The following is a 26,414-nucleotide window of genomic DNA, read 5'->3' as shown; positions in this document are numbered from 1 at the left end:
CTCAACTATGAAATAATTACTGTCCTACTGTACTAAGTATTAAGTAGTCTGTAAGCCAATAATGTTAAGTTGGCCCATAATGCCTAGGCATAATAGAGGCTCTCTTTGCATTGCAACCCACTATTGTAAATATAAAATATCAATGTACTGTTTGCAAAGACATAAAATAAATAAATAAATTTCTTATGGGGAAAATTAATTCGACCAACGTCAAATTCAACTAACGGCAAGCTCTCTGGAATGGATTAATGCCATTGGTTGAGGGTCCACTGTATATACATAGTAGTATTTATAGGTCCCAGCAATGTTTTGGTGCTGAAGGGAGTGTGCGTTTGTATAAACAACATGGCTGGTTGGCTGTCTGTCTTTCTCTGTCTCACACGTACACATAAATACAGTGGACCCCGATGTGCGATGCCCTCAACCTACGTTAAAACCGACCTATGATGCTTTTCAGCATAAAAATTTGACCCTGACATATGTTGAAAAACTCGGCCTAGAGCATTTGTCTGGTACCGCGTCCACATGTCTGTCCGCCTGAGCGTGCCTCAGCTGACCTGCCTTCAGTTAGTGTGCCAATGTTTACAAGCCAGAGTGGTCATTCCCACGCATACATTCGGAATATTTTGTATTATTGTGCTTCTAACTGCTAATTAAGCCACCATGAGCCCAAAGAAAGCTTCTAGCGCCAACCCTGTGGTAAAAAGGGTGAGAAATATTATCAAAATACGTATACTATCATACCACGGTCAGGTGCTGCTGCTGCTTTAGCACCGTCAGGTGCTGCTGCTGCTGCTGTAACACCATCAGGTGCTGCTGCTGCTGCTTGGTCTGATTTCTTTCATTTTTGGTGTACGTTGAGAAGCATATTTCCATCATACATTGCCCAAGTTTCAATAAGATAGTCCAACAAACAAATGAGATTCAATTCTCTAGATCAAGAGCAAGAGCCCCTTACTAGTGTCAAGGAACCTCCCTTGAGCCCCGCTCGCTTATGGAAATTTTGCTTGCCTATGGAAACAAAAAATATCGCCCGATCGACTGCTCGTATTTGGAAAAACTCGCACATGGATGCGCTCGCAAGTAGAGGTTTCACTATATTTTATTATTATTATTACAGTGGACCCTCGGATAATGCCTTTAATCCATTTCAGAGAGCTAGCACTAAAATAACATTTTCTCTGTTCATTAGTCACATCTCCAGGCCCCTCTTACATTTCTCTTGCTTTCTATTTTGAACTTTTATTCACACAAAAAAGTAGATTTTCTGTTATGCAGACTGCTGTATTATTGTATAAATGATATAAATACTATCAGTGCACTTGTGAAAGAGTATTAGACTCACCAGTTGATGTGTATTCGACGCATGGCGTGTTTTGTTTACTCTTGAACATCGGCAAAAATCAAACATTTCCACTCCTTTTAGCTTGATTTCTAGATTCTTTTCATCCTGAAACCAATCAAAATCATCTCTGTCTGTAATATATCTTCCATTCTATCAAATGAGACCAAGAAAACGATAATATAACCATGAATACTATACGAAAATACACCTCAAAGTTGGCGTTTTAATCCAAAAACACATGGAGTTTTTTTTCTCATTACACACACTGCATGCTGCAGGAAGTTTTTATACTGTGCACACTGACAACACAGGCCCATTCTCTCATATGTAGCCCTGCCAGCTTTCTCCCGCTTGATTTGAAGCTACTAGAATTTTTGAGTATATATATGTCAAAAACACTGGCTCCTAAGATGTACAGTATATATACGACACTGACAGTCAAAGGGTTAAATTTTGCTCAAAGTGGCAGAAATGTTCGATTTTTGCCAATGTTCGAGAGTAAACAAATCATGCCATGCGTTCAATACACATCAACTGGTGAGTCTGATATTCTTTCACAATTGCACTGATGTTATTTATACCATTTTTACAATAATGCAGTAGTCTGCATAACAGTAAATCTTTTATTTTTTGTGTGAATAAAAATTCAAAATAAAAAGCAAGAGTAATGTAAGAGGGTCCTGGAGATGTGACTGATGAGCAGAGAAAATGTTATTTTAGTGACAGGAATGTCTGTATTGTTTATTCTGAACCCTATTTTGAAATTGGCATCTTTTTAATTTGCATGAAATTGGCCAAATTGCCAATTTCTGAATACTTTATTGAGTAGTTGAAATCGGTAAATGGACGGTTTCTTGTACTCACTTATGCAACATATGGGAATCTTTATGGAGGAAATGTTTTGCCATACAATGGCTTCATCAGTCCAATACAAATTAGGAGGGTGTAAGGAGAGGAGGAGTTTGAGGTAATCAGTCTCTCAGCCTGGAATCGATGTGTTCATCAATCTTGTAGAAAGTACAGCATAGGGTCTGTGAGGGAAAAGTTCAATAGATAGGAGTAGCGATATAGTAACAATAGTTTCATTGCCGGCTACTAGTTAAGGTAGGGCAAGTCAAGCTCCCACCTTTCTTCCCCCTCCCCAAAAGAGATAGTTTCACTGCCGGCTACTAGTTAAGGTAGGGTAAGTCAAGCTCCCGTTTTTCCCGCCTTTTTTCCCCCTCCCTGAAAGTGATAGTTTGACTGCCGGCTGCTTGTTAAGGTAGGGTCAGTCTAGCTCCCGCTATCCCTTCCCCTCCCTCTTCCCCCCCCCCCCCCCGAAAGGTGACGTGTGGGGCTCTGGTCAAACAGTAAATCACTCGACTCACAGCTCCCAACACTACTCTTGGATGACAGTGAGGGTCACCTGCAAATCAATGAGAAGAACAGGAGAAGGACTAACGTCCAGAGACTTCCCCATTTTGCATTTAAGTACCTGTGCACCTGTATGAAATTGCAGGACGTAACCCCACATCATTGCAGCGGTAAAGAACCTGCTTTCCTGTCATCGGGAGAGATTACTTACTGGTATACTGTGAAGAACTAGCCAGTGGATGGTCACCAACACCTGCGACCCCCCCCCGACCCCATCATCAGCAACGGCTACGATTTCAACAACAGTGTCACCAACACCAGACACCCCTGTAGATATTAGCGTTGAGTTCAAATGTTATTTTATTCATTTGATTTTTCATTTTTCTTTCAAATAGGATATACCTTTCATGTTTTATTGTTTTATGTTTGATTTAATAAATAATAAAGTGTTTATCTTTGTGAATTATTATTTCTTTTTCTATTCATTAATTTTCCTGAGGAGGAGCCAGCCTGAATAATACTGTCTGAAGTTGTTACAGGGCTGAGTAAGCCTTCACAAGTGGCGACCTTGCCAGGATCAACTCTACTGAATCAAGATTCAACTCCATCTCGAATCTACCATTGGAACTTCAACGCCGCATACCACAGACGGTTACCACCAGCCATGAGTAATCATTCTCTATGGTAGGACTACGGTACAGGTATTTAAAAGATTTGGTGATTGTTATAGTCTCAATTTATTGTAAGTCAAGTCAGGCAGGATATAATAGTTAATTCTGCCACTTTTTCATGTGAGCTTGAAACACTTTGGAGGATTAGACTCTAGGGACCCGAGATTTTCCAGTGACAACTTGTTTCATTGAGCTCTTCATTATTTCAAGGGAACTGTCATAGGACACTCTTGATTTGTTGGTGAGAAGATTGGATGGTCAAAGAACCCCATTCTACTTACTGTTTGCTCGGAGCCGGCATAGAACCCTTCGTTTTCATTAATACATATTGTTTAATTGAAGCAGGGATCGAGCCCTCTGGTTTATTTATAGTTTGAGCGGAGCAGGAATTGAACCTTCTGTTTTCTTTAATACCCGTTTCATTTCCCCTGATAGTTTAAGTTATTCTTGCAAGTATGGATGAATACCAGTTTTGGATGAACGCTGGAAGTAAGTTAGGAATAACAGGGAAAAATTTAGAATCTTTCATTAGTGCTAAGATCCAGGAAAGACTTGAAAGAGAGAGAATTGAGAGAGAAGAAAGACAGTTAGAAAGGGATAGAGAAGAGAATAAGGAGAGAGAGAGAATCGAAAGAGAAGAGAAAAAGGAGAGAGAGAGAATTGAGAGAGAAATCCGAGAAAGACAGTTAGAAAGAGAGCGAGAAGACCAAAAAGAGCGTGATAGACTTGATCCTGAGGAAAGAGCTCGGGAACGTGAGGAACAAGCTAAGATACGTGAAGAACAAGTTAAATTAAGAGAACTTGAGGAAAGAGAAAAGGATCGCGAGCTCAAAAAATCTCGCCTTGAATTAGAGAATAAAAAGTTAACTTTTACACAACAACAATTAGAGGAAGGAGTAGTGGAACAATGTGCAGCTAGTACACATATTCCTACACCTAATTTACCTCCCTTCACAGAGGGGGAAGACATAACTTCTTACTTTATCAGGTTTGAAAATATCGCTACCCTCTGTGAATGGCCTGCTGACACCTGGGCTACCAGGTTAGGAATGTTATTTTCTGGTACAGCCTTAAATATCTATGCAACTTTGTCGCAGGATATCATATGTAATTATAACCTACTGAAAAAGGCAATCCTTAAAGCATATCAAAAAACCACTAATTCTTACAGGAAAGATTTCAGGTATGCCACCTTACAGCCTGGCCAGAACTTTCAACAGTTACAGGTAGCACTCTTTCGTTTGTTCGACTTTTGGATAGAGAGTTCAGGAATTGATCACAGTTATGAATCTCTTCGAGACTTCATGGTTGCTGACCAGTTCCTGACAGCTCTTCCTCACCAGATACGAACATTCATTAGAGAACGTAACCTGATTAAAGCTGAGGAAGTTGCTGAGGCTGCTGACCTGTATGCTGAGGCTCACAATTCCTATAAAGACCTAAAGGGATCGAACCCTAAGGGCAAGGGTTCATCAGACCTTAAGAAATCAAAGCCTCTAGTGGAAAGTAAAATTATTTTTTTTTTTTTTTTTTTTTTTTTTTTTTTTTTTTTTTTTTTTTTTTTTATTATCACACCGGCCGATTCCCACCAAGGCAGGGTGGCCCGAAAAAGAAAAACTTTCACCATCATTCACTCCATCACTGTCTTACCAGAAGGGTGCTTTACACTACAGTTTTTAAACTGCAACATTAACACCCCTCCTTCAGAGTGCAGGCACTGTACTTCCCATCTCCAGGACTCAAGTCCGGCCTGCCGGTTTCCCTGAATCCCTTCATAAATGTTACTTTGCTCACACTCCAACAGCACGTCAAGTATTAAAAACCATTTGTCTCCATTCACTCCTATCAAACACGCTCACGCATGCCTGCTGGAAGTCCAAGCCCCTCGCACACAAAACCTCCTTTACCCCCTCCCTCCAACCCTTCCTAGGCCGACCCCTACCCCGCCTTCCTTCCACTACAGACTGATACACTCTTGAAGTCATTCTGTTTCGCTCCATTCTCTCTACATGTCCGAACCACCTCAACAACCCTTCCTCAGCCCTCTGGACAACAGTTTTGGTAATCCCGCACCTCCTCCTAACTTCCAAACTACGAATTCTCTGCATTATATTCACACCACACATTGCCCTCAGACATGACATCTCCACTGCCTCCAGCCTTCTCCTCGCTGCAACATTCATCACCCACGCTTCACACCCATATAAGAGCGTTGGTAAAACTATACTCTCATACATTCCCCTCTTTGCCTCCAAGGACAAAGTTCTTTGTCTCCACAGACTCCTAAGTGCACCACTCACTCTTTTTCCCTCATCAATTCTATGATTCACCTCATCTTTCATAGACCCATCCGCTGACACGTCCACTCCCAAATATCTGAATACGTTCACCTCCTCCATACTCTCTCCCTCCAATCTGATATTCAATCTTTCATCACCTAATCTTTTTGTTATCCTCATAACCTTACTCTTTCCTGTATTCACCTTTAATTTTCTTCTTTTGCACACCCTACCAAATTCATCCACCAATCTCTGCAACTTCTCTTCAGAATCTCCCAAGAGCACAGTGTCATCAGCAAAGAGCAGCTGTGACAACTCCCACTTTGTGTGTGATTCTTTATCTTTTAACTCCACGCCTCTTGCCAAGACCCTCGCATTTACTTCTCTTACAACCCCATCTATAAATATATTAAACAACCACGGTGACATCACACATCCTTGTCTAAGGCCTACTTTTACTGGGAAAAAATTTCCCTCTTTCCTACATACTCTAACTTGAGCCTCACTATCCTCGTAAAAACTCTTCACTGCTTTCAGTAACCTACCTCCTACACCATACACTTGCAACATCTGCCACATTGCCCCCCTATCCACCCTGTCATACGCCTTTTCCAAATCCATAAATGCCACAAAGACCTCTTTAGCCTTATCTAAATACTGTTCACTTATATGTTTCACTGTAAACACCTGGTCCACACACCCCCTACCTTTCCTAAAGCCTCCTTGTTCATCTGCTATCCTATTCTCCGTCTTACTCTTAATTCTTTCAATTATAACTCTACCATACACTTTACCAGGTACACTCAACAGACTTATCCCCCTATAATTTTTGCACTCTCTTTTATCCCCTTTGCCTTTATACAAAGGAACTATGCATGCTCTCTGCCAATCCCTAGGTACCTTACCCTCTTCCATACATTTATTAAATAATTGCACCAACCACTCCAAAACTATATCCCCACCTGCTTTTAACATTTCTATCTTTATCCCATCAATCCCGGCTGCCTTACCCCCTTTCATTTTACCTACTGCCTCACGAACTTCCCCCACACTCACAACTGGCTCTTCCTCACTCCTACAAGATGTTATTCCTCCTTGCCCTATACACGAAATCACAGCTTCCCTATCTTCATCAACATTTAACAATTCCTCAAAATATTCCTTCCATCTTCCCAATACCTCTAACTCTCCATTTAATAACTCTCCTCTCCTATTTTTAACTGACAAATCCATTTGTTCTCTAGGCTTTCTTAACTTGTTAATCTCACTCCAAAACTTTTTCTTATTTTCAACAAAATTTGTTGATAACATCTCACCCACTCTCTCATTTGCTCTCTTTTTACATTGCTTCACCACTCTCTTAACTTCTCTCTTTTTCTCCATATACTCTTCCCTCCTTGCATCACTTCTACTTTGTAAAAACTTCTCATATGCTAACTTTTTCTCCCTTACTACTATCTTTACATCATCATTCCACCAATCGCTCCTCTTCCCTCCTGCACCCACTTTCCTGTAACCACAAACTTCTGCTGAACACTCTAACACTACATTTTTAAACCTACCCCATACCTCTTCGACCCCATTACCTATGCTCTCATTAGCCCATCTATCCTCCAATAGCTGTTTATATCTTACCCTAACTGCCTCCTCTTTTAGTTTATAAACCTTCACCTCTCTCTTCCCTGATGCTTCTATTCTCCTTGTATCCCATCTACCTTTTACTCTCAGTGTAGCTACAACTAGAAAGTGATCTGATATATCTGTGGCCCCTCTATAAACATGTACATCCTGAAGTCTGCTCAACAGTCTTTTATCTACCAATACATAATCCAACAAACTACTGTCATTTCGCCCTACATCATATCGTGTATACTTATTTATCCTCTTTTTCTTAAAATATGTATTACCTATAACTAAACCCCTTTCTATACAAAGTTCAATCAAAGGGCTCCCATTATCATTTACACCTGGCACCCCAAACTTACCTACCACACCCTCTCTAAAAGTTTCTCCTACTTTAGCATTCAAGTCCCCTACCACAATTACTCTCTCACTTGGTTCAAAGGCTCCTATACATTCACTTAACATCTCCCAAAATCTCTCTCTCTCCTCTGCATTCCTCTCTTCTCCAGGTGCATACACGCTTATTATGACCCACTTCTCGCATCCAACCTTTACTTTAATCCACATAATTCTTGAATTTACACATTCATATTCTCTTTTCTCCTTCCATAACTGATCACTTAACATTACTGCTACCCCTTCCTTTGCTCTAACTCTCTCAGATACTCCAGATTTAATCCCATTTATTTCCCCCCACTGAAACTCTCCTACCCCCTTCAGCTTTGTTTCGCTTAGGGCCAGGACATCCAACTTCTTTTCATTCATAACATCAGTAATCATCTGTTTCTTGTCATCCGCACTACATCCACGCACATTTAAGCAACCCAGTTTTATAAAGTTTTTCTTCTTCTCTTTTTTAGTAATTGTATACAGGAGAAGGGGTTACTAGCCCATTGCTCCCGGCATTTTAGTCGCCTCATACGACACGCATGGCTTACGGAGGAAAGATTCTTTTCCACTTCCCCATGGACAATAGAAGAAATAAAAAAGAACAAGAGCTATTTAGAAAAAGGATAAAAACCTAGATGTATGTATATATACATATATGCATGTGCGTGTCTGTGAAGTGTGACCAAAGTGTAAGTAGGAGTAGCAAGATATCCCTGTTATCTTAGCGTGTTTATGAGACAGAAAAAGAAACCAGCAATCCTACCATCATGCAAAACAGTTACAGGTTTTTGTTTCACAGTCATCTGGCAGGACGGTAGTACTTCCCTGGGTGGTTGCTGTCTACCAACCTACTGACTTCTTTTATTCCTGTTTGTCATTTGTGTGGTGTTAAGGGACATAAACGTCCAGATTGTCCTAAGAAGGTCCAAAAAGTTGGAAGATGTTTTAAAGACTGTAATGACCAAGCACCCTTCTGTTCAGGAACAGTTAATGGACTTAATGTATCTACCATTTTACGAGACACTGGATGCACATGTATAGTAATTTCTGATAAGCTGTTCCCTAACCTTAAAGAAACTCATTCCTCTGCTATACTTTCAGACTACTTGGGCCGTACAGACACTTTTCCTACCATCCGTTGTTACATTAGGTCTAAATGGTTCATAGGTTGGTCTGAAGCCGTACTAGCTCCCATCACTTCTTGCTCCATACTAATAGGTAATGTTAAAGGTGCCATTCTTCCTTCTGAGGTTGACCTTTCATCACCAAAGATGGATATAAGTGTTTCAGATCCTCTTCTTGTAGAGTCGGAGAAGCCTCTCGAAAGTTCAGATGAGACAATGTCTCGTGAGATTCATGTGGGATTAAAAACCAGTGATGCTACTCTCGAAAGCGAGGTAGTAGGATCACCGGTTCACTTGTTAGATGAAAGTGAAGGTATCACCTCCGATACCATAAATCTCTTGACTAGAGCTCAGACCAAAGCCCATGCTTCCCCTACTGTCCATCCTTTGATTTTCCCTGACTTTAAGCCTTTAGATATACCGAAGGACTCCTTTGTCAATTTACAATGTAATTGCCCTTCTCTTCAGAATTGCCATAATGCCGCTAAACAAAATCAAGTGATCCAAAGGAAAAACTTTTCATATAAATTTGAATATATAAAAGGTATCTTGTACATGTTTATAGAGGGGCAACTGATATATCGGATCATTATTTAGTTGTAGCTACAGTTAGAGTAAGAGGTAGATGGGAAAAGAGGAAGGTGGCAACAACAAGTAAGAGGGAGGTGAAAGTGTATAAACTAAGGGAGGAGGAAGTTCGGGTGAGATATAAGCGACTATTGGCAGAAAGGTGGGCTAGTGCAAAGATGAGTAGTGGGGGGGTTGAAGAGGGTTGGAATAGTTTTAAAAATGCAGTATTAGAATGTGGGGCAGAAGTTTGTGGTTATAGGAGGGTGGGGGCAGGAGGAAAGAGGAGTGATTGGTGGAATGATGAAGTAAAGGGTGTGATAAAAGAGAAAAAGGTAGCTTATGAGAGGTTTTTACAAAGCAGAAGTGTTATAAGAAGAGCAGAGTATATGGAGAGTAAAAGAAAGGTAAAGAGAGTGGTGAGAGAGTGCAAAAGGAGAGCAGATGATAGAGTGGGAGAGGCACTGTCAAGAAATTTTAATGAAAATAAGAAAAAATTTTGGAGCGAGTTAAACAAGTTAAGAAAGCCTAGGGAAAATATGGATTTGTCAGTTAAAAACAGAGTAGGGGAGTTAGTAGATGGGGAGATGGAGGTATTGGGTAGATGGCGAGAATATTTTGAGGAACTTTTAAATGTTAAGGAAGAAACAGAGGCAGTAATTTCATGCACTGGTCAGGGAGGTATACCATCTTTTAGGAGTGAAGAAGAGCAGAATGTAAGTGTGGGGGAGGTACGTGAGGCATTACGTAAAATGAAAGGGGGTAAAGCAGCTGGAACTGATGGGATCATGACAGAAATGTTAAAAGCAGGGGGGGATATAGTGTTGGAGTGGTTGGTACTTTTGTTTAATAAAAGTATGAAAGAGGGGAAGGTACCTAGGGATTGGCAGAGAGCATGTATAGTCCCTTTATATAAAGGGAAAGGGGACAAAAGAGACTGTAAAAATTACAGAGGAATAAGCTTACTGAGTATACCAGGAAAAGTGTACGGTAGGGTTATAATTGAAAGAATTAGAGGTAAGACAGAATGTAGGATTGCGGATGAGCAAGGAGGTTTTAGAGTGGGTAGGGGATGTGTAGATCAGGTGTTTACATTGAAGCATATATGTGAACAGTATTTAGATAAAGATAGGGAGGTTTTTATTGCATTTATGGATTTAGAAAAGGCATATGATAGAGTGGATAGAGGAGCAATGTGGCAGATGTTGCAAGTATATGGAATAGGTGGTAAGTTATTAAATGCTGTAAAGAGTTTTTATGAGGATAGTGAGGCTCAGGTTAGGGTGTGTAGAAGAGAGGGAGACTACTTCCCGGTAAAAGTAGGTCTTAGACAGGGATGTGTAATGTCACCATGGTTGTTTAATATATTTATAGATGGGGTTGTAAAGGAAGTAAATGCTAGGGTGTTTGGGAGAGGGGTGGGATTAAATTATGGGGAATCAAATTCAAAATGGGAATTGACACAGTTACTTTTTGCTGATGATACTGTACTTATGGGAGATTCTAAAGAAAAATTGCAAAGGTTAGTGGATGAGTTTGGGAATGTGTGTAAAGGTAGAAAGTTGAAAGTGAACATAGAAAAGAGTAAGGTGATGAGGGTGTCAAATGATTTAGATAAAGAAAAATTGGATATCAAATTGGGGAGGAGGAGTATGGAAGAAGTGAATGTTTTCAGATACTTGGGAGTTGACGTGTCGGCGGATGGATTTATGAAGGATGAGGTTAATCATAGAATTGATGAGGGAAAAAAGGTGAGTGGTGCGTTGAGGTATATGTGGAGTCAAAAAACGTTATCTATGGAGGCAAAGAAGGGAATGTATGAAAGTATAGTAGTACCAACACTCTTATATGGGTGTGAAGCTTGGGTGGTAAATGCAGCAGCAAGGAGACGGTTGGAGGCAGCGGAGATGTCCTGTCTAAGGGCAATGTGTGGTGTAAATATTATGCAAAAAATTCGGAGTGTGGAAATTAGGAGAAGGTGTGGAGTTAATAAAAGTATTAGTCAGAGGGCAGAAGAGGGGTTGTTGAGGTGGTTTGGTCATTTAGAGAGAATGGATCACAGTAGAATGACATGGAAAGCATATAAATCTATAGGGGAAGGAAGGCGGGGTAGGGGTCGTCCTCGAAAGGGTTGGAGAGAGGGGGTAAAGGAGGTTTTGTGGGTAAGGGGCTTGGATTTCCAGCAAGCGTGCGTGAGCGTGTTAGATAGGAGTGAATGGAGACGAATGGTACTTGGGACCTGACGATCTGTTGGAGTGTGAGCAGGGTAATATTTAGTGAAGGGATTCAGGGAAACCGGTTATTTTCATATAGTCGGACTTGAGTCCTGGAAATGGGAAGTACAATGCCTGCACTTTAAAGGAGGGGTTTGGGATATTGGCAGTTTGGAGGGATATGTTGTGTATCTTTATATGTGTATGCTTCTAGACTGTTGTATTCTGAGCACCTCTGCAAAAACAGTGATAATGTGCGAGTGTGGTGAAAGTGTTGAATGATGATGAAAGTATTTTCTTTTTGGGGATTTTCTTTCTTTTTTGGGTCACCCTGCCTCGGTGGGAGACGGCCGACTTGTTGAAAAAAAAAAAAAAAAAAAAATCTTGTACAAGTCAGTATTCAAATTAAATTCAGATGAGACAGACTATTCCATCTTAGTCGTTCCATGTCTATGCAGAGAGACTGTTCTTAAAATGGCTCATGACCTGCCAGTGGCCGGACATTTCTCGCATCGTAAAACTTTAAATAAAATTAGGGAAACCTATTTTTGGCCTAAAATGTCCTCAGATGTCACTAATTATTGTAGATCGTGTAAAGTTTGCCAACTGTCATCCTCCCGAGGTACCAGGCGAGTACCTATGGTCAAAATGCCTATCTTTACGGTACCGTTTGAAAGAGTAGCTATTGACATCGTTGGTCCTTTATCTCCACTTTCATCTGAGCGACATAGATATATATTAACAGTTGATTATGCTTCGAGTTTCCCTGAAGCCGTTCCCTTAAAGACCATAACTACTACAGAGGTGGCTGAAGCCCTTTTGTCCATCTTCTCCAGAGTGGGCATCCCTAGAGAAATTTTGTCTGACCGTGGGACACAATTCACATCTGACTTAATGCAACGTCTATACCAACTTATGGGAGTGAAGCCTCTCTTCACCACACCCTATCATCCCAGCTGTAATGAGAGGATTGAGCGCCAGCATTCGATTCTCAAGTCCATTTTAAGGAAACTTTGCTCCCTTAAACCTAAGGAGTGGCATCGTTACCTACCCTGTGCTTTGTTTGCCATGAGGGAAGTTCCCAGTGACTCTTTGGGGTTTTCACCTTTTGAACTTCTCTATGGTAGACAGGCCAGAGGCCCATTGTCCATCCTTCATGACTTATGGACTAATGAGGAGGTAAATGCTGAGGTTCAGTCTTCTTACCAGTTTCTCCTTGACCTTAGATCCAAACTTGAGGAGACCTCTGACATAGTTTTGAAAAACCTAAGTTTGTCAATGGACCAGTACAAAACCTATTTTGATTCCAAAAGTCAGAGAAGTTTTAACGTAGGGGATGAAGTTCTTGTACTTTTGCCGATTAAGTCAAATAAATTATTAGTAGCATGGAAAGGTCCGTATAAGGTATTAAAAATTTGTGGGAAAGTTGACTACCTCATAGAAGTCAAGAGGAAACCTAAGCTTTATCATATCAACATCTTAAGAAATATTACCGAAGAAATTCGGTTAACTGCCTTAATAACTTTGACTTAGTTTTTCCACACGAACTTGATAAGACAACTGAAGAATGTAAGGTGTGCGTAATTGACACCTCTAACTTAGACTATGATGAAGAACTACATGACTTGGTGACTCTTGACCACTCGGACGCAACCAACATTAATGTTAATGAATCTTTGGATGACCATAAGAGACATGAACTACTTCAATGTGTGAGTAACTTTTCAGACGTCTTTACTGATATTCCAGGTGTTACCTCCACGGTAGTCCATAAGATTGACTTAGTGACGGACAATCCTATCAAATGGAAATTATACCCAGTTCCAGTTCACCTTAGGGATGCATTTGACCAAGAGGTAGACAAATTATTAAAACTAAAGATCATTGAACCTTCAGTATCTGCATATTGCTCACCAGTAGTCATGGTTAAGAAGGAGGATAATTCATATAGACTTGCTATTGACTTCAGAGGCCTTAATGCTATAACTCGGTGGGATGCTGAGCCTATGCCCTTAATAGATAGCGATCTACACAAATTTTATTACGCTTCCTTCTTTTCAGAGATTGATATTGCGCAGGCATATCATCAAGTAATGTTAGATCCTTCTTCTAAGCAGTACACTGCTTTTCCTACACACCAAGGACTGATGCAGTATAGAACTATGCCCTTCGGTTTGGTAACTGCCTATGCTACCTACGTGAGACTGATGAGAAAGGTCTTGGGTAATATGCCAAATGTTTCAGTTTATTTTGATAACATTTATGTAATGACATCCACGTGGTACGAACATATCCAAACATTAACATCAGTTTTGCGTAGGTTACGCTCGCATGGCCTCACTGCCAAGCCGAAGAAATGCTTCCTTGGGTATAACAAGATTAGATATCTTGGACTGATACTTTCTAATAACTCTCTGCAGCCTCTCCCCAGTAAGATCAAAGCTTTATTAGAATTTAAATTCCCCAAAACCAAGAAGCTCATGCGAAGCTTTCTTGGTTCTGTAAATTTTTATGCACGGTTTATCCCGAACCTTACTGATCTTACAGGCATCTTATCCGACTTCCTTAAAAAGTCTGTGAAGGAACCTCTTGAACTTTCCGACGTAGCTCGGGATAAGTTTAATGAGATTAAAAGTATCTTTTCGAAAGACCCTATACTTAAGATTCCTGATATTAATAAAACATTTTGTTTGAGAACTGATGCCTCCAATACTGGCTTAGGTGCGGTGTTACTACAATACCATGATGGTACTCCCTTCCCTGTATGCTTCCTAAGCTGGAAACTCCTTCCCGCAGAAACAAGATACTCCACAATAGAAAAGGAATGTTTAGCCCTTGTGTGGGGTATCTCCAAACTTAAATTTTATTTGCTGGGAAAAGAATTCATTTTAGAAACTGACCACAAACCTTTGATATACCTAGAAACTTTTAAGGGAACAAACAGTCGCCTCTTGAGGTGGACATTGGCACTCCAGGCTTTTAAGTTCCATATTGTGTATATCAATGGTTCATCCAATTATTTCTCTGACTGGTTAAGTCGTGACAGTCAGTAGAAGATTTGTTGCCTTACGCGACTTCCACATGTTAGAACTTTTTCCTCGCCTATTCTTCTTATACTCCTTGACTATAAGTCTTGGTATGGGGGAGTGTGAGGGAAAAGTTCAATAGATAGAAGTAGCGATATAGTAACAATAGTTTCATTGCCGGCTACTAGTTAAGGTAGGGCAAGTCAAGCTCCCGCCTTTCTTCCCCCTCCCCGAAAGTGATAGTTTCACTGCCGGCTACTAGTTAAGGTAGGGTAAGTCAAGCTCCCGTTTTTCCAGCCTTTTTTCCCCCTCCCTGAAAGTGATAGTTTGACTGCCGGCTGCTTGTTAAGGTAGGGTCAGTCTAGCTCCCGCTATCCCTTCCCCTCCCTCTTCCCCCCCCCCCCGAAAGGTGACGTGTGGGGCTCTGGTCAAACAGTAAATCACTCGACTCACAGCTCCCAACACTACTCTTGGATGACAGTGAGGGTCACCTGCAAATCAATGAGAAGAACAGGAGAAGGACTAACGTCCAGAGACTTCCCCATTTTGCATTTAAGTACCTGTGCACCTGTATGAAATTGCAGGACGTAACCCCACATCATTGCAGCGGTAAAGAACCTGCTTTCCTGTCATCGGGAGAGATTACTTACTGGTATACTGTGAAGAACTAGCCAGTGGATGGTCACCAACACCTGCGACCCCCCCCACCCCATCATCAGCAACGGCTACGATTTCAACAACAGTGTCACCAACACCAGACACCCCTGTAGATATTAGCGTTGAGTTCAAATGTTATTTTATTCATTTCATTTTTCATTTTTCTTTCAAATAGGATATACCTTTCATGTTTTATTGTTTTATGTTTGATTTAATAAATAATAAAGTGTTTATCTTTGTGAATTATTATTTCTTTTTCTATTCATTAATTTTCCTGAGGAGGAGCCAGCCTGAGTAATACTGTCTGAAGTTGTTATAGGGCTGAGTAAGCCTTCACAGGGTCGTAGATGTGGCTTATATACTGTAGTCAGGTGAGGTGAAGCAGGAGGAGACGGGGTCATAGTGGTACCATCCACTAGTCGAAGTAGGTCTTCGTCCAAAGGTTGGACAAGGTTGAAGAATTCTTTGTATCAAGATCCCATGATGTTGCAGTGTCTGGCAGATGTGATAAATGGTTTAAAAAGCTGACAAGATGAAGATTGAGACAGTATGACCCCGCCTCCTCCTGCTTCGCCTCACCTGACTACAGTATATAAGCTACGTCTACGGACCTATGCTGTAGTTTCTACAAGATTGATGGACTGAACACATCGACTCCAGGCTGAGGGACTGATTACCTCAAACTCCTCCTCTCCTTACACCCTTCTGATTTGTAGTGGACTGATCAAGCCACTGTGTGGCGAAACGTTTCCTCAATAAAGATTCCAATATGTTGCATAAGTGTCTCAATCTTCATCTTGTCGATTTTTTAAACCATTTATCACTTCTTGTACTCGATCAGTAGAACAAATGGAGTTCTAAAGAAATAGCTATGAGCTTGGTCAGCTGGAACAATCAAATTGGCCAAAAGTAGGGCTCAAAGTGGGCAAAATCGCCGATGTGTACATAACGCCAAGATTGCTAATTTGCAAGAGCATAATTCTGTGAGTTTTCCATCAAATTTCTTACTTTTGGTGTCATTTCATAAGATTTTTTTTTTTTTTTTTTTTTTTTCCCCAAATATTTTGTGACACAGAGACACACTTCAGGATTTTAGGTCGTGGCAGTCAAAGGGTTTTAAATGACATGTTAGAAAAGACTGGACTACAGCATTTAGGAACCCAGTACTTGTTTTAGTTTTGACTTGAATTTAGTATGTAATTCCATTTTTGGACTTTTAATTTGCATATCAAAGATGTGCAGTGGACCCTCAACCAACAGCGGCATAGACTAACATCAAAATCGACTAACAGCTCTCTTTGGCGTCAAAAAATTGGCTCTACCAATGGTGAAAACTCGTGTAGAGGCTTTCGTCCTGAACATGTCCATGCGGCCTGAGCACAGCCTGAATGGGCCCAGCCACTCCAAGACTTTATGTACAGCCAGTTTGCCAGTGTTTACAAGCTGTTTTCGTCAATTCCACATGTATCTGCGATATATTTTGTATTATTCCAGTGTTTTTAGTGCTTGTAACTGCTAAATAAGCCACCATGGGCCCAAAGAAAGTTTCTAGTGGCAGCCCTGTGATAAAGAAGGAAAGAAACACAATAAAATTCAAGAAAAACCTCGTAGCAAAGTACCAAAGTGGAGGAGGAAGAGAGAGGGAGAATGTGGCTTCTGCAGTGATTCATTGATTCTACGATATCTACGATACGAAAGCAGCAGGTACTGATAAAGGCTACAGTGCCAGAATTAATAGTGTAGCATTAACAGTGTAGCAAGTAAGTTAAGCGAGTAAGCGATAGAAAAACGACACAAAAGTAACTCTCCAATGTTGTTGGATGTGTGTGTATATCCGCTGAACATACGCTGGCCTGCTATCTTCCACTACCCTAAACCTCTGCCGGCATCTCCTCCATAAAACTAACTAATTAAACTAACATCTCCTCCAATGTAAGTGTAAATATAAAAGTGTAAGCATGAAAGTAAATATATTAAGTGTAAATATAAAAGGACCCCAATGGAAATGTATTGTTTGTTATATCATATTAGATGAACTGTGATAGATAAATAAGGCGTAGAGTTGATGATAGTGAAATATTCAAGGAGCATTTTGTCCTGTCTCCAAACACTCATTGCCTGCCCCCACAAAAATATAATGACATACTTCATTCATTCTAGAGTATATATCAGGTTTCTATGTTATTTATATTGTTTGTTATGTCATATTAAATTAATTGTGATAGATAAATAAGCCATATAGATGATATTAGAGAAATTATTCAAGAAGTATTTTGTCTGGTCTCCAGACAAACTGTCGTCCACCGCCCATACCACTACATGAATTACGTATTTTATTCATTTTAGAGTATATATCAGGTTTCTATGTTATTTATATTGTTTATTATGTCATATTAGATCAAGTGAGATAGATAAATAAGCCGTAAAGTTGATATTAGCGAAATTATTAAAGTACAGAATTCCACTGGAATGGATTAATTGCATTTCAGTTAATTTAAATGAGAAGAATTGACTGCAAACGAGCAAATCCAGTAGCGAGCAAGGTCATGGAACGGATTTAACTCGCAAGTAGAGGTTCCACTGTATGTAAGTCACTGACTTTTTTGGGTTATCCTAGGTACTTTACACATATGCTGCTATGTATGATAATCTATGTAACTGTATTTGTGTATAACTGAATAAACTTACTTATTCATAAATTAAAATTAAATATTTATTATTTATAAATTACATACATTGTTTAAGTGTGATGTTGGTGCTGGCAGAAGATATCATGTATCTATGTTATTAATATTGTTTACAATGTCATATTAGATGAATTTTGATAGATAAATAAGCCGTAGAGATGATATTAGTGTCATATTGAAGCATAATAAACTTGCCTTTCTCTTGCCTCCTATGTGTCTGTCATACATCAACAAGTCAAGTCAGTAAAGGTAAGTGTGATGTTAAATATTCATTTATCCATTTTATTAGTGCTTTATATTTATTTGCCATTGTTTTCTGTATGTATATTTATATTTAATCTTTAAAAAACATTTTTTTTTTTTAACAAGTCGGCCATCTCCCACCAAGGCAGGGTGACCCAAAGAGAAAGAAAATCCTCAAAAAGAAAATACTTTCATCATCATTCAACACTTTCACCTCACTCACACATAATCACTGTTTTTGCAGAGGTGCCCAGAATGCAACAGTTTAGAAGTATATATGTATAAAAATACACAATATATCTCTCCAAACTGCCAATATTCCAAACCCCTCCTTTAGAGTGCAGGCATTGTACTTCCCATTTCCAGGACTCAAGTCCGGTTATATAAAATAACTGGTTTCCCTGAATCCCTTCACTAAATATTACCCTGCTCTCACTCCAACAGATCGTCAGGTCCCAAATACCATTTGTCTCCATTCACTCCTATCTAACACGCTCATGCACGCTTGCCGAAAGTCCAAACCCCTTGCCCACAACACCTCCTTTACCCCCTCCCTCCAACCTTTTCGAGGACGACCCCTACCCTGCCTTCCTTCCCCTACAGATTTATATGCTCTCCATGTCATTCTACTTTGATCCATTCTCTCTAAATGACCAAACCACCTCAACAAACCCTCTTCAGCCCTCTGACTAATACTTTTATTAACTCCACACCTTCTCCTAATTTCCACACTCCGAATTTTCTGCATAATATTTACACCACACATAGCTCTTAGACAGGACATCTCCACTGCCTCCAACTACCTCCTTGCTGCAGCATTTACAACCTAAGCTTCACACCCATATGAGAGTGTTGGTACTACTATACTTTGATACATTCCCTTTTTTGCCTCCATAGATAACATTTTTTGCCTCCACATATACCTCAATACACCACTCACCTTTTTTCCTTCATCAATTCTATGATTAACCTCATCCTTCATAAATCCATCCGCCGACACGTCAACTCCCAAGTATCTGAAAACATTCACTTCTTCCATACTCCTCCTCTCCAATTTGATATCCAATTTTTCTTTATCTAAATCATTTGATACTCTCATCACCTTACTCTTTTCTATGTTCACTTTCAACTTTCTGCCTTTACACACATTCTCAAATTCCTCCACTAACCTTTGCAATTTTTCTTTAGAATTTCCCATAAGCACAGTATCATCAGCAAAAAGTAACTGTCACTTCCCATTTTGTATTTAATTCCCCATAATTTAATCCCACCCCTCTCCTGAACACCCTAGCATTTACCTCATTTACAACCCCATCTATAAATATATTAAACAACCATGGTGACATTACACATCCCTGTCTAAGACCTACTTTTACCGGGAAGTAGTCTCCCTCTCTTCTACACACCCTAACCTGAGCTTCACTTTCCTCATAAAAACTCTTTACAGCATTTAGTAACTTACCACCTATTCCATATACTTGCAACATCTCCCACACTGCTCCCCTATCCACTCTATCATATGCCTTTTCTAAATCCATAAATGCAATAAAAACTTCCCTACCTTTATCTAAATACTGTTCACATATATGCTTCAATGTAAACACTTGATCTACACATCCCCTACCCACTCTAAAGCCTCCTTGCTCATCCGCAATTCTACATTCTGTCTTACCTCTAATTCTTTCAATAATAACCCTACCGTACACTGTTCCTGGTATACTCGGTAAACTTATTCCTCTATAATTTTTACAATCTCTTTTGTCCCCCTTCCCTTTATATAAAGGGACTATACATGCTCTCCGCCAATCCCTAGGTACCTTTCCCTCTTTCATACATTTATTAAACAAAAATACCAACCACTCCAACACCCCCCTGCTTTTAACATTTCTGTCATGATCCCATCAGTTCCAGCTGCTTTACCCCCCTTTCATTCTACGTAATGTCTCACGCACCTCCCACACACTCACATCCTGCTCTTCTTCACTCCTAAAAGATGATATACCTCCCTGGCCAGTGCATGAAATTACCCCTCCCTTTCTTCGTCGACATTTAAAAGTTCCTCAAAATATTCTCGCCATCTACCCAAAACCTTCATCTCCCCATCTACTAACTCCCCTACTCTGTATTTAACTGATAAATCTATTTGTTCCCTGCGCTTTCTTAACTTGTTTAACTCACTCCAAAATTTTTTCTTATTTTCATTAAAATTTCTTGACTGCCTCTCCCACTCTATCATCTGCTCTCCTTTTGCACTCTCTCACCACTCTCTTTACCTTTCTTTTACTCACCATATACTCTGCTCTTCTTATAACAATTCTGCTTTGTAAAAAACCTCTCATAAGCTACCTTTTTCTCTTTTATCACACCCTTTACTTCATCATTCTACCAATCACTCCTCTTTCCTCCTGCCCCCACCCTCCTATAACCACAAACTTCTGCCCCACATTGTAATACTGCATTTTTAAAACTCATCCAACCCTCTTCAACCCCCCCACTACTCATCTTTGCACTAGCCCACCTTTCTGCCAATAGTCGCTTATATCTTATATCTCTAAAAAACATATTTTTTGTTAATACTTTTGCCTGTCTGAAACGGATTAATTGGATTTCCATTATTTCTTATGGAGAAAATTAATTTGACTAATGGCTAATTCGACTAAAGGCTAGCTCTCTGGAACGGATTAAAGCCATTGGTTGAGGGTCCTCTGTATTAGTGTCTTGTGTGGTTCCTGTGTTTTTGTGCAGTATGACATTAATCACTATTACAGTACTTGCTTCATTTCTATAATAATTGATTACTTACACCAGAATTTCCAAAACTGGAATCTCAATTTTTTTTAAATTACTGTGTATCTGAATATAGAATTTTTTTTTGCAATCAGTTGAAGTTTTCATACAAAGTAGTTGATATGACTTATTGAAAGGAAAAGATTGCATATTATTACAATAGTCTATGCATATAATTTCCATATTTGTATTATGGATGAGAAACTTCTATGAAGACAAGGCAGAAATACTGTGTTTCCATTGTTTCTCAGTAATTCAGTCATTAGATATATATTATGTTGCTATTTTTATTCATTCTCTTCTCAACAGACATTCCTTAGAAATTTTAAGTCCTACCGAGGATCCTTCCAACCCTGGTTGTAATGTGGGTTCATCTGGGTATAGTGGTGGTAGTGGTATTGGTGGCAGTGGGAGCATGCCAGGAACTACAGTAGACCTGCCTCAGGAAACCCCTGTTACTGGAGAGCAAACAGTGTTGACGGAACTTCAAGGTTCACCAAGAATACAGCCATCTACCATCTCGTTAAGCTCTCTAGGGTTATCATCGTCTACACAACAAGTGACAGCAACCACATTGTAAGATATATACGTATATTCATATTTTGATCCTTTTACTATACACCACAGTACAACTATACTTGGCAAAAATTTGGAAAATAAATTTGTTCAGTAGCTGTCTTGCCAGATATGCACAGACAGCACAGTTCAAATGACCCTCCAAAGTATAACATCCCAAGATCCCTAGTGCATTCGTCGTACTTTACCACCACCTTGTCGGTTCAACCAGTTTTCTTGAATTTCTTCTTAAAAACTACTATTATCCACTTGCCCCAGTCTAAAACAAAAACAAAAAAACACACACACACACACACACACACACACACACACACACACACACACACACACGCACACGCACACGCACACGCACACACATGCACACACGCACACATACGCATGCGCACGGATACATGCCTGTTAGATGCTCAAGCCCCTACCACTTAAAACCTTACCACCCTCCTTTCAACCCCTTTTTTTTGGATTACGCCTGCTGAAAGGGCAGGGGGGTTTATGGACTCATTTGGTCATCCTATTCTGTACCATATTCTTTAAATTCATTAACCACATCACAAACCCTTTTCTGCCCTCTAAATAATACTTTTCATAACCCTGTCTCATCAGATGATTTATTCATCCTGAATTAATTGCTTAATATCCACACCACACATTGCTCTCAAGTATGACATCTCCTCTGCCTCCAACCTTCTTGCTAAAACATTTAGAGCCTATTCCTTACACCCACATGAAAAGGTTGGTACTACACTAGACTCTGGTACATTACCCATTTTATCTCATAAATTAACTTCTGTCTCTCCAAATATACCTCAGCATATTATCTACCTTTTCCTTTCATTTATTTTGTGTCTTAACTAGTCTTTCATAGATCATCTGCTGACATGTCCATTCCCAAATACTTTAATTTCCTCTGTGTTTCCTACTTCCAGTCTGATTTCCAATTTTTCATTGCCCTGATTTTTTTGTTGTTACTCTCATCATCTTGCTCTTTTCTATATACACCTTTAATTCCTTTTCCTATCTTTTTTTTTTTTTTACACGCTGGATGCTTCCCATCGGGGCAGGGTGACCTGAAAAAGAAACATTCCCCATCATTCACACTATCACTGTCTTGCCAAAGGCACATGATACGACAGTTTAGATGTCCCTCTACTGAGGTATTCTGAAGACATGTTACAAAGGTTGGTGGATGTCCCAAACCCCTCCTTTACAGTGCAGGAACTGTGCTTCCCACCTCCAGGGCTCAAGTCCAGCTAACTTTTATTTACTTACCCTCCCAAATTCATCCACCAACCTTTGTAACATGTCTTCAGAATGCCTCAGTAGAACTGTCATCAGCACAGAGTAACTGTGATAATTCCCACTTTTTGTCAGATCCAACATCTTTTAATCCCAAACCTCTTCCCAACACTCTAGCATTCACTTCTTTTACAACCCCATCAGTAATTATCATTCATCCCTGTCTGAGTTAAATTTCAAAGAGAAATAATTCTCCATTCCACATGCCTTAACCTGAGCCTCACACTGCATAAAAACTCTTAACTGCTTTTATTAACTTTCCTCCTATCCCATACATATGCACCATCTGTCAAATTGTTTCCCTTTCCACCCTATTGCATGTCTTTCATTTCATAGATGTAGCAAACAGCTCTTTACCCATATCTAAGTAGTACTTCTCACTTGTATGCTTCATCGTAAAAAAAAAAATTATTATTATTATTATTGTGCTTGAAACTTGCATTAATATTTATATAAATACTCTAAGACAACTTCATTCCAGTTATGTGGCCTTATACTCTTACCGAGGACGGAAAGCTGATGAGCTAGAATTAAGAAAGGGCTACATATACACTGTGACAGAAAAATGTCAAGATGGATGGTTCAAAGGGCGTTGTATTACAACTGACAGAACTGGTGTCTTCCCTGGGAACTACGTTCAAGTTGCCAAGTAAGTATACAACATTTTAATCTTTATTATAGTATTTTATTACTACTGAGAGCAGATTTCAGCAAAATAGTTGAAGTGAGCAGGATAATATTTTGTGAAGGAATTCAGGGAAACAGGTTAGCCAGACTTGAGTCCTGGAAATTGGAAGTGCAATGTCTGCACTTTGACCCTCTGACTGTTACGACCCCAAATCCTGAAGTGTCTTTCTGTGTTGCAAAATATTCGAAAAATAAAAAAAGTATTTTTTCGTATGAAATGATAGAGAATCTTTTCTCGGTGGTAATAACACCAAAAGTTTGAAATTTGATGGAAAACATGGAATTACACTCTTGCGAAGTTAACGATCTCAGCAATACAGTGGTCCCTCAATAATCATAAGGCTCGATAGTCGTAATTTTCGAAAATCATAACGTTATTTTCATCAAAACATTGGCTCGTGAATTGTCGTTCATCTGGGACGTGTACACACAGCCCTGAGCCGCCTCACACTCCATTCCCAGCCAGTGTGCCATTGTTTATAAGTGAGTGAGGATGATCCCACGAGTTCATATGATACATTTCATAATATTCCATTTATTTGAGTGCTTGCAACTGCTAAATAAGTCACCATGGCTCCAAAGAAACCTTCTAGTGCCAGCCCTTTGGTAAAGAATGTGAGAAACACACATAATTTAAGAAAAAATTTGTAGAAAAATACGAAGGTGGTGGTGGTGGTGGTAGAGTGGAAGCAGTTGTGATAGTGGTTGATGGTGGTATAGGGTGGTAGTGATGGTGGTAGAAGGTGGTAGTGATGGTGGTAGCAGTTGTAATAGTGGTAGAAGGCAGTAGTGATGGTGGTAGCAGTTGTAATAGTGGTAGAAGGTGGTAGTTATGGTAGTAGCAGTTGCAATAGTGGTAGAAGGTGGTAGTGATGGTGGTAGACAGTGGTAGTGGTTGTGATGGTGGTAGAGGGTGCCTTCTTCAGTGATTCAGCAATACTACTAACTCCTCCAATATTGTTGGAGTTATATAGGGCTACAGAAAACACCGCCGCCTCAGCTGCTGCTTTACCACCATTATGGACGGCTTACTCTCAGTGACATACATAAATCATTATGTATGTCACCTTGTGACATACATAATGATTTATTTTGTTCATTCTTGAGTATATTCCATGTTTCTATGTTATTAGTATTGTTTATTATGTCATATTAGTTGAATTGTGATAGATAAATAAGCTGCAGAGTTGATATTAGTGCCATATTCTCCAACAATAAACTTGCCATCCCTCCCTCACACAACCAAGTCTTCAATAAAGGTAAGTGTGATGTTAAATAAGAACATAAGAACTTAAGAAAGGAGGAACACTGCAACAGGCCTGGTGGTCCATACTAGGCAGGTCCTTCACAAATCCAACCCACTAACAGAACAAATGCTACCCAAGCAATAAGCTCAGGTGCAAGTCTGACTCAAATCCAACTCCTCTCACTCATGTATTTATCTAACCTAAATTTGAAACTACCCAAGCCATAGCTTTTAGAACATAAGAAAGGAGGAACACTGCAATAGGCCTGTTGGCCCATACTAGGGAGGTCCTTCACAAATCCAACCGACTAACAGAACAAATACTACCCAATCAATAAGCTCAGGTGCAAGTCCGACTCAAATCCAACCCTTCTCACTCGTGTATTTATCCAACCTAAATTTGAAACTACCCAATGTTTTAGCTTTGATCACCCTACTAGGCAGACCATTCCACTCATCAACTACCCCTATTACCAATGTTCATTTACATTTTATTAGTGCTTTACATTTATTTGGTATTCTTTTCTGCATGTAAATCTATATTTAAGCTAGGGAAGTGACCCCTGAAGTGACGTATAGAGTCCTTATGGAGGGGGATTTCCCTTCCAAACAATAACCTCTCTTCCCACTCTCCTCCTCCCTGTCTTCCATTCATCAACAACAGCCATCTATAAAGGTAACTGTCATGTTGAATGTTCATTCTTTTGTGCATGTAAATCTATCTTTAAGGTAAAAAAAAATTTTTGTTGATACTTCTGGGTATCTGCAATGAATTAATTGGATTTACATTATTTCTTATGGGGAAAATGGATTCGAAAATCGTCAATTTCAATAATAGTCACACTTCCAGGAACGGATTAATTATGAAAAACGAGGGACCACTGTATATATGCATCGGCGATTTCGCCCACTTTGAGCCTAATTTAAGGCCAATTCCATTTTTCCAGTCAACCAAACTCATAGCTATTTCTTTAGAACTCCATTTGTTCTATCAATTGAGTACAAGAAAACATCCATTTACCGATTTCAACTACAAAATGAAGTCATCAGAAATTGGCAATTTGGCCAATTTCATACAAATTAAAAAAGATGCCAATTTCAAAATAGGTGCCTCGGGGCTGCCGCAGCCGCAGCAAGCAGCAACAAGGCTGCTCCTATATCTTGCCGTCCCCTGGGCCTATCCGAACTCCAGTGATGGCCAAATTGCAAGTACTGCTGCAACAACATGCAAGGAATCTGTAGTGACATAAAAACTGACGGTGACGACAACGAAATGGACTAAATATGACAAAAGAGGGACCGGCATTCAAGTACCAGACCTGCTGCCAGACGTGAACCAGACACAAGACGTTTTCCAATGAAATAACTGACCTCCATGTCAACTGCACCAGTGTTCAACGGGAAGACAACATGGCAGAAAACTGATCAACAAAACTCCAAGGAAATGACAGGTCTGTAGGACTTTTTTCCTCAGTGCCAAACGAGGGAAAGAATTGAGCATTTAAACATGGCTGACTGGCATCCAAACACCAGCTACTGCCAGATGTACAACTAGCGAAGTGAAGTTCTCATCTTTACTGACGTTCATCTGTTGACAGTATCATCATATCTGTACCATCATCATATCACCTGTACCAGTGCTAA

The 26,414-nt window shown here is 39.8% G+C and overlaps 1 protein-coding gene across 3 annotated transcripts in view; it reads left to right on the top strand.

The window, feature by feature from the left end:
• LOC128697013 (E3 ubiquitin-protein ligase SH3RF3) overlaps positions 1 to 26,414 on the top strand; it is a 264,822-nt gene that overhangs the window by 149,229 nt on the left and 89,179 nt on the right. For all 3 annotated transcript variants that reach the window (XM_053788516.2, XM_053788514.2, XM_053788513.2), the window contains 2 exons: positions 21,275 to 21,541; positions 23,319 to 23,486. In XM_053788516.2, coding sequence (XP_053644491.2) covers positions 21,275 to 21,541; positions 23,319 to 23,486 — 435 coding nt within the window. The remainder of the gene's footprint in view (positions 1 to 21,274; positions 21,542 to 23,318; positions 23,487 to 26,414) is intronic.

This window comes from Cherax quadricarinatus, chromosome 49 (assembly GCF_038502225.1).
Source record: "Cherax quadricarinatus isolate ZL_2023a chromosome 49, ASM3850222v1, whole genome shotgun sequence".
Lineage (NCBI taxonomy): Eukaryota > Metazoa > Arthropoda > Malacostraca > Decapoda > Parastacidae > Cherax > Cherax quadricarinatus.
Note: the sequence above shows the minus strand (reverse complement) of the source record. Positions and strands in the feature narration are given on the sequence as shown.